The sequence below is a fragment of the Centropristis striata genome, chromosome 22 (assembly GCF_030273125.1).
Source record: "Centropristis striata isolate RG_2023a ecotype Rhode Island chromosome 22, C.striata_1.0, whole genome shotgun sequence".
Lineage (NCBI taxonomy): Eukaryota > Metazoa > Chordata > Actinopteri > Perciformes > Serranidae > Centropristis > Centropristis striata.
This window is the reverse complement of record NC_081538.1, coordinates 6,344,542-6,353,823: the sequence shown is the minus strand read 5'-3', so window position 1 is coordinate 6,353,823 and position 9,282 is coordinate 6,344,542. Positions and strand designations below refer to the sequence as shown.

Genomic DNA, 9,282 nt, shown 5'->3' with positions numbered 1-9,282 from the left:
TGTCACCTAGTGGCTACCATACTCAAATTTGTTCAGCACTGCATACTACTTTTTTATTTTTACGTAAATCCAACAGAACTTTGTGGAGATATGGCATGACCTTGTGGCTGATTGGCGTCACATTTTGCACAGAGCCTCGTTGGAAAATACTGAGCCATGTTTCATGTTCATGGGCTAATTGTTGCCAAGATAGTCAACACTTTTGTTGTTGTTCCTCTATAACTTGCACATGTTTTGGATGATCAAAATACTTTTGACAACTTTGACTGGGTGTGCAAAGTAGATCGGACTCTGATCCTTGTTTGTTTCTTGTTTCGTAATTTGCAATTTTGCATAGCCTTCGGTTTCTTATTGTGCTCTGGACTGTGGGCCTAGGAGGAGTTTGAAAAAGTAGGTTTCTAAAATTTCTCAGAAAAAGCACCATCTAGTAGCCAGTTTTGCTGTTGGTACAGGAAGTTATTCCTCCATACTTGCACATTTTAATTTAGGGTTCAAAGCACCACTGGTTGTGGATCAACGTTGCTTTGCATATGTCAGAACACAGCCCCCTCAGGCTTGGACCCCTTACTACAGTAAAAAACAATTATAACTACAGTTACAGTAACAACTAGAAGGGCATAGCACAGACCATGCTGTATCTCGCAAAGTTCCGAAAAAGGAAAAAATAATCTTTAGAACTAAAATGAACAAAAGAAGATTAAATCCAAACAGGAAATTTAATTTTAAAATCAGATTAAAATCCACATAGCTACAATCAACAAAAGACAACCTCACAGTCAGACGTTCAAAATCCTTTATTTGAAGAACTTGAATCACCACTCAAATATCAGTGAAGTTGAACCACATTAACCTGACCCAAAATGGTATCAATCTTCAAGGAAAGAAGGGAAATACATTATTGATTTATTGTTCTGTGTCTGGATTAGCTGTCTCTTTGGCTCCTGAACTTTGTTCCAGCAGGGTCATCATGTCCAACAGTGCATCCTCTGTGGCTTGGATCATCACATCTGTATTGTCCTCTTTGTAATTTGTCACTGTCATTTTCAAGTGGTCCTTCTGAATGTCATAGAGAATCTCAAATACTCCAGGTTCTGAGGGAGCATGGAATTGCAAAAATCCATCTGTTCTGGATGAAATCTGGTGAATAGACGCAGAAGACAGAATCAGAGTTAGTTATCATAGATCTGAGAGCTCTAAAGTGTTTCTGTGAAGAGACAGCCTTGTTGTTATACACTGTAAAAAAACCTTTGTAGAAATTACAGTAAAACACTGTCAAATTGCATCAGAAATAGGTTGTCAAATTAAACATTGTACATCACCGTAGTGAATACTTTTAATTACTGTAAATCAAAGAATATCATAAAACTTTAAATTCAACTGCCATACACTGCAGAAAACACACAGTTTTAGTGTAAAAATATAAAATTTTGATGTAAAATTAATGGAGAAATACCATGATGACACAATTATCCTAAAAGTAATGGGATTATTCAGTATAAATTACAGTTTTTGCTGATATTTACATTTACATACGCTCACTGTATTTTTTACAGTAAAGTTCTGGCAACCAAAGCTGCCGGTATTTTACCGTAAATTAAACAGATTTTTTTTTACAGTGTATAACAAGATCCTTTTAATATTTCAACACATTTTTTTTATTTTTATAATGACATTACCCTTCTAACAAAGCAGTAAATGATTCTTCGGCTTTTCTTGTCAGTTGATATGTAAGCGATGAAAGCAGGTGTAGTGTCAGTTGACGTCTAGCCACTAAACATAATCTAAACTAACCCACCTGAACAAGGAGAAAGTGACTTGTGTCCACAAAAGTTTCTTTATATAATACATTTCATACACAAAGGCAATTCAAAATTTCAACCATGGTTCTTACATTGCTTGGTACCAGTTGAATGTTGTAGGTCTTCATGAAGTTGGGATCCGTGAAAACATCACAAAGTGGGGCTTCTTCCTTCAAAGCTCTAAACATCAGAATAGGCATATGTCCAAATAGGTATTGGCTGTTGACTGCCTGTAAGGATGGAGACAGTTCGTTTTTGATCAGCAGATGAGGTTTTCCTGTAAAATTACTGTCAACATCATGCAGATTCTTTCTCATAAAACATATGTGGAACTGATTTTTCTGCTAAGTTTGAAAGCAGCAGACTTTACAATCAAGTTCTTGCTAGCAGTCTTCCTCTTCCCCACCCATCATGTTGCATTGAAGGAAACTTCAGTGTAAAGTGTTACAGAACATGCTTACACACGTGCTTGAGGAGGAAACAATAAGAGGACCCACATATGCGACGTTGCTCCGCAGTACTACTGTTGGTCAAAAACTCCACTTTAACTTTCTGCCAATCCTTTCACCAGTACACAGTGGACGGCTAACTCAAGCTGAATTAATCATATCATATATTTTATAATTATGATTTAACAGAAAGGCATCTCCACAGGAGAATGATACTCACCATGTGAATGTTTGTTCTGTTTGTCTGAATAGCTTTCTCCAACAAATCCATCTTCTCCGAGATCTGTGCCAGACAGCAAGAAGACAGAAATGTTACGACTCATCACTTATACTCACTTAGTGTTTATTAGCGCCATTGCTTTGCAACAATAGTTCAAGCTAAAGCTGCTTAACACAGTATCTCTGATATCAACACATTTTTCAAGCCAACCCACAAAATGTGGCCACCTCTGTCAAATACTGAGCTGAGATCAAGTGGAGCATCCCCAGCATCAGCTGTAATTATTCATAAGAGATGAAATGTGAGTAGCAAGCTCATTGCATAGAGTTTCCCTCTTTTCACACCTGTTTATTGGGGTCATCAAAGGCCTTGGTGAAGGCAGTTGAGGCAGCAGTGTTGCAGGGGACTACATTTAATCTGCCCCGATGGTAGTAACGCAGGGAAGCAGGTTGCACCGTTACACAGACTCGCTGGTATGTCCTGACAAAAGAAAGGAGAAAATGTCTATAATAAACATACAAACAACAGTGATGTTTTACTAACTGTCCAGCTTGTTTGTTTATCCGTTCCTCCAGTTTCTGGCTGATGAGAGCTTCCTGCGACTGGAGCTTCCGTATCACAACCTGAATGCTTTTGAAAACTCAGTGAATCTATTTCATGTCACTTAAAAAAAATAAAGGATTCTCTATTGCTGCCCGATAGGATGATCAGGCTTCTTCTTCTTTTTTTTTTTTTTTTTACGTGTAACCTTTGCAGTTCCCTGGTTACTGTGCAGTGGTAGAAAAAGTATTCAGATCCCTTCCTTAAGAACAAGTACTAATACCACACTATGAAATTACTCCAATACAAGTAAAAGTCCTGCATTTGAAACTTTCTTTAGTAAAAGCACAAAAGTATCAAAAGTAAAGTTACATTCCAGCACAGTTAGTGTGTTTATAATGTAACTGCTCACCTGTAGTAGGCCAGCTGGAAGGCCATCTGAATATATGAAGTGTGGTCCACTTTCAAGGCATGTAGAGCATCTTTCCCGTAGTGCTTGAATACTGTTGACTTAAAAAACACCTCTTGCGTCAGCCTGTGGGGAGGAGACATTTCTGGACAGTGAGACTTTTTTTGGATAGTGTAACAGATGTTTGCAGAAGTGTTTGTCAGCATATCTCTATTGTTTTTTATTTGGCAAATAACAAACATAATTCACTTTTTATACCCAGATTAGAGCCGGCTCACTGGGCTTCTCTGAGAAGTCAGGAATTAATCAAGCATAACATTCAACCACTAAAACTAATTTGTCTGTTCAGGGATGCAATAACTATAATTTGACATCTTCATCAAGAAATAATAATATTTTATTATCAGTTTTTTTGTAAAACAATAACTTTGAAAATTCATGCATAACAATAATCATTATATTTTAGCAATAAAAACATAATTTCGGTTAAAGAGCTTCTACATACTGCTGTATTAACCAATACAGAAACATTAAAAATTATTTAGTATTGATTGTATTTTTGGGTGTAACTGTGTTCTCACGTGTCTAAGTGCTGTTTGGCCTCTTCAATGTCCTCCTTGATCTCAGGTGTGAGGTTGAACTGTAGTTTCTGGGGCTCAGGCAAAGGCTCCATGGGAGACTGCACCACATCGGGCTTTTCCCTCTTCCTACAAGCAAGAGAAAAGTAAAGAGGCAATGGGATGGAACACAATGGAACTAAATACAGTTTCTTGTGACTAAGGGACAGAAGTTACTTACAGGTATTCTGCAATGAAGTCACCCGTGGCTACTACGACCATACCATCAACAGCAGCAAATGGAAAGGTCATGCCACATGTCCCCTTTGCTCCAACATACAACTGAAACCAGACAAGAAATACAATCCATCAGGGGCGTTGTTAGCGTTAGGAGAGACCCAGGGCTGGAATGAGTATCACTTATTATTATTTCAGTACCTCCTTTAACACACACTCCCTAGCCACCTTTCTCTCTACACTTACACAATTTATTTCTACATTTAGGAAGATTATAATGTTCATTTTTTGTGTTTTTATTTTTGCTGTGGGTCCTCAGGACATTTTCAACATCAAACACTTGAATTTTTCTGCATCAATTTATGGCGGGAATGTCTTGGTACTTCCTGCTTCGACTGCGAAGAGTGAATTTTTATCTGATTGCTGATAAATAAAGAGTGTGTTCCCTTGGCTCTGAGGCAGTTTGTAGTCACCAACAAGACCAACTTAAACGCGTATCATTCATTTGATTGCTTTGTTTAACTGCAATTTGATCGATACGGGCTAGCGTAGCGGGCTAGCGTAGCGGGCTAGTGTAGGCTTACATCAAAAGCTAACATTTACTTCTTACAATCAGTGTTAATAAAACATAATCGCCGCAGATAGCATTCAAGACGAGAAGCACAAATGTGTTGTACCAGTCATGTTTGGATGCCAATGTAGGCTCGCAAAACCAGAAGCAACATTGGTAAAGAGACGAGGTAGTCTGCCATTGATGTTATTATACTTGTGTAGAGCTTAGATGTACACAGTGACAGCACCAGCGCCAGCTCAGCACTAGAAGTAGGTTTGTGTTGGTGTGTTGCCTTTTTTCTACCAGTATCAGATCTTCAGCAATGACAGGCACAAGCTCATTGCACTAACTGCGATCAAAGTTCACCTGCCCTCCTGATTTTACTATCTGTGCTCCCTCACCTGCCCTACAATTCTACAATGTCATTTAGCAGATGCTTTTATCCAAAATGACGCACAATTGAGAGTTAATACAACACAAGCAAAGATGAAGTTAAGAAACATAGCAAGAGTAAGTGCTGTGGGTTAAGTTTGAGTCTGTCAGGTAAGTGCTTTTAGGTTGCGCAAGGGGTCAGTTTGATAGTTAAAGTTGTCATTTGTGTAGATCAAGTGTGAAGGTGTTCAGTAAAAAGTTGGGTCTTCAGTCTCTTCTTAAAGATTGATAAGGACTCAGCAGATCGGATGGAGTTTGCTCCTGGTCTTGTCCTTAGTCAACCCTATTTATTCTGCTTCTGCCAGATTGTCTCTGGGGGCATTCACACCTGAGCTGTTTGGTCTGCTTGAAACCAACAAATTTTGTCGGATAGTCCGTTTGTTTTTTGCTGGTGTGAATGTTCAGTAAAATAATTTGGATCTTGGTGCGCTTCAGAAGTGCCAAGTTCGCTGCAGGTGAGAATGCAGTCCGAACCAAAGGAAGGAATGAACACTGAAAATTACGGTTAGATAACACAATGGGTTATTTTGATCCCCAGCACTCATGTCCGAAAGAGGTACAGTTTTCTAGTGTGTAATCTGAATTACCTGCATGCTCTTGTCAAACCAGCGGTTTCCACTGTTGAGCTGACTTCCTCCTCCATGTATGCCATGCAGAACAGCACTGGAGTGATACATGTCCTCAGACACTTCAGGCGTCGCTTGGTCCAAACACACTGTAAACAAGCTGCTCTTGATGGCCTGCAGTGACTCTTTGTTGGTCTCATCTAAACACATGAAGGACACACATGGAGGTTATTATGGTGATCAGAGATATTTTCATACACCTTCTGCTCCACCTCATTTAGAATTATTTTTAAAACTGGTGCGAACATTTTGGTTGATTAGACACAACACCAATTCAGTCTCTTTTCTAAATGTTCTGATATGTCTTGTCTTTTTTTACTTCTTTTTTTTAATATTTACATTTCACTTTTGCATAAACTCATATGCACCCACTTTTTTCCAAATAAATACATATTAAATAAGAACTCAACACAAATTGGTTTACAGAGCAGAAATCTTTTAAAAGACCATAAAATGGAGATTCATTTTTAAAACATTGAAGTTGCAGTTAACACTTCCTGTCCCCATTCTGAATGTTTATGTTCTGCTTAACGGTCAGCTGATACTCTGATGAGAGCAGCTTTGTTCTCACCCTGCATGAGGTTGCTATAGGTTTTGCTCCAGAGGTCTCGGTTCTCAGTGGTGAGGATGCCGACAGGTTCTGTGTTGGTCTGCGGTGAGGAGATGCAGATCTTCTGCAGCTGAACATAGAGCTGATCAGCTGTCAGCGGAGTGCCATCACTGTTGTACACGTCCAGCATGAAAAACTGAATCCAACAACAGGAAAAAACACTGGATTACCAACTGAGCAAAGTCCTGGGACCGAAAGACACTCAGGCGCCCCTCGGCCTCGGGCTGTTTGTTGATGATGATGTTTCTCACCTGACAGTTGTGTGCAACAGTAATGTGTTTGGGGGGATCTGGGTTCTTGCTGTAGACCTCCAATGTGTCCATCATTGGCGCAGGGACGCGGCAGGAGGACCACAGCCTCTTGAACTGATCCATACACATCGGTCTCCCTTTCATGTGTTCTACTGGTAGCTTATCACTGCAAAACATTCAGTCATACACAAATAATATAGTAATGTAGGTCTGCCACAGTATTCAAGTCACTGAAGACTGGAACCATCAGTGCCAAGTCTAACTGTATTTCCATTTGTCACAATAAATTATTAAATCTATGACGAGTGTTCCTGACTGATGAATGTTTTGATGAAGTTTGAATGACAAACAGATGGTTATATCATTGTTCTCAATAAGATGTACAATGTTTAGCAAAGTGCTTTTTTAATAATTTTTATAATAGTTTTAATTGTGGATTTTGGTGCAAACTACAAATATGAGAACTGATCCCAACAAAAAGATCTAAGGTCGAAGATTAATACATTTTTATGCACAACCTACACTTCAACCTCCTGCACATTCATACCTTGGCACTTGCAATCGTGCACCAACAGGAGCAAATTGCAATTAGCTGCGAAAAACTGTTACCGCCTCTGTCCAGCATATAGGGGTTGCAAATGCTCAGAGCAAGACACTCATGTCATGCTAGCTTGTTGGTAAGAGGTAAAAACAACACTCCAGTTAGGCTAAGTGAGGGAAAAAAATCAAAAAATAAACTGATCAATTAATTAATCTCTTCCAGCTGCACAAATATTTATTATTACACCATGTAAAAAGTCGTTACAGAAAATAAGGACAATTTGTGGTGTCAGTACTCACTTGTCAATCAAGGTCTTCAATTCCAATGCAACCGAGATCAATTCTGCAGCATGCCTGAAAACAGAAAACGTGTTTTTTTGTTTTTCTCAAGATAATTTATTTCAGAATGACACTTACAGCAGCCAATAATGTAATGACCACCTTATATGTATATTTCATGGAGTAAAGGCCAATAATGCTGTAATTATTGATTACATTATTAGCTGGGTTATAAAAGAAATCATAAAAATGTATTAACTGGTGGCAATAATGTTATAATATACATATCCCTATGTTAAAGTTTTTTAAGTTTCAATGCAAACTCCAGACAGGAGGGCCGTTAGCCGAATTCAAACCCATGACTCTCCTGCTTTGAGGTGTGATATGGAAGACACAATTTTAACGGTAAGTGTGATTTAAATACAATAATTAAAGAAGATTTCATATCATACAACGTCAGAACGGTCTGTCTGTGTGTGTGTGTGTGTGTGTGTGTGTGTGTGTGTGTTACCTTATCTGTTCCTCTTTATTGATGAAGTGCATTCGTGGAAAGACTATTCCGCAGCCTGCATGAAGTATCTGTGGGTGCCGGTCGGCGAGAAATAAATGCTCTTCCCATTGCTCTGTAAACTACACACACACACACACACACACACACACACACACACACACACTTAAAACTAAATAATAATCATGGATAAAAAAACATCTAAATAGAACAGTTGCTTCGACGGATAATGGTATTTCTGCTTTTAACAAATTTGAATAAATAACAATGTGAACACAAACCGCAACTAGATATTTGGCCCAATCTGAATTGTTGCTAGGCAGAATGGCCGAATGTAATAATGGATCATTAAAGAAATTACACTATGTACAAAACAGAGCAGCATGTATAGTTTTGTGTACGAAACGAATGTTATAGATTTGTGATTTGTTTGCTGTTTGTTTGTTTAACATTCAGTTCAGATAGATATGATTATCTGAACACCAGAGATTAATTTCATTCCACTCAAATATTTTTAATAATAATTTTAGTTTATTTTCGAATATATGACACAAACATTTTTGTCACGTTCAATTGCAGTTGAAAAAAAAAGGTAAACATCATGACTCCATTATTCAATATGATTTAGTAAATCAGAAGCTAAGTAAGTGCAGGATGTTGAGCTCACCCAGTTCTCAGTGTTCTCTGCAAACTCCTCCAGGCCTCTCTGCAGTCTCTCTCCGACCCCTCCTGCTTTCTGAAACTCTTCCACCAGCTCTTTAGATCGCTTCAGCTCGTCCTCCTCCACGATTGTCTCCAGGCAACTGAGGTAGACCTCACAGGCCCGCTGCAGAGGGGGAACTGGCATCTTGGGCAGATTCTGGGTCAGGTTTCTGCCAGCAACCCGAGTCACTGATACAGGTTTCACCATCCGCATCTGCACCTGCACCAGATCAGACACGTCTGTCAGAACTAGGGATGGGCGAAAAAAACTGCCAACTCGAGCATCTATGATGTTAACGATCAATTAACTGATTAATCTCTGCATGCATACATGGGCAAAATAAAAGATATACATACAGTACTGTGCAAAAGCCTGTTTTTGATAACGGACGCTTTTATTTTGAAAGGACAAAAACAGGCTTTCTGTCGATTGTAAAACTAACTCAAGTGAGATTATACTGTAAAGATAACATCAAGGAGTTCAATGTTTTATGTTTTAGCCCCCGAGGAGGCTGGAGGTTAGTTTTCACAGTAATATATTTAAATGTGTTTTGTGTTTGAATAAGTTTT

At 38.7% G+C, this 9,282-nt stretch overlaps 1 protein-coding gene across 3 annotated transcripts in view; it reads right to left on the bottom strand.

Moving 5' to 3' along the window:
• Positions 1-779: 779 nt before the first annotated feature.
• The window catches only part of LOC131960567 (carnitine O-acetyltransferase-like), a 73,233-nt gene continuing 64,730 nt past the window's right edge, over positions 780-9,282 (bottom strand). For 2 of the 3 annotated variants that reach the window (XM_059325815.1, XM_059325814.1), the window contains 13 exons: positions 8,678-8,932; positions 8,014-8,132; positions 7,524-7,577; positions 6,684-6,849; positions 6,394-6,568; positions 5,784-5,962; positions 4,216-4,316; positions 3,999-4,124; positions 3,421-3,543; positions 2,813-2,948; positions 2,469-2,531; positions 1,892-2,029; positions 780-1,137 (listed from right to left, as the gene is read on the bottom strand). In XM_059325815.1, coding sequence (XP_059181798.1) covers positions 904-1,137; positions 1,892-2,029; positions 2,469-2,531; positions 2,813-2,948; positions 3,421-3,543; positions 3,999-4,124; positions 4,216-4,316; positions 5,784-5,962; positions 6,394-6,568; positions 6,684-6,849; positions 7,524-7,577; positions 8,014-8,132; positions 8,678-8,932 — 1,869 coding nt within the window. In that variant the 3' untranslated portion in view covers positions 780-903. Of the gene's footprint in view, positions 1,138-1,161; positions 1,796-1,891; positions 2,030-2,468; positions 2,532-2,812; positions 2,949-3,420; positions 3,544-3,998; positions 4,125-4,215; positions 4,317-5,783; positions 5,963-6,393; positions 6,569-6,683; positions 6,850-7,523; positions 7,578-8,013; positions 8,133-8,677; positions 8,933-9,282 lie in introns of those variants that run through there. The other variant, XM_059325816.1, reaches the window with a different exon arrangement.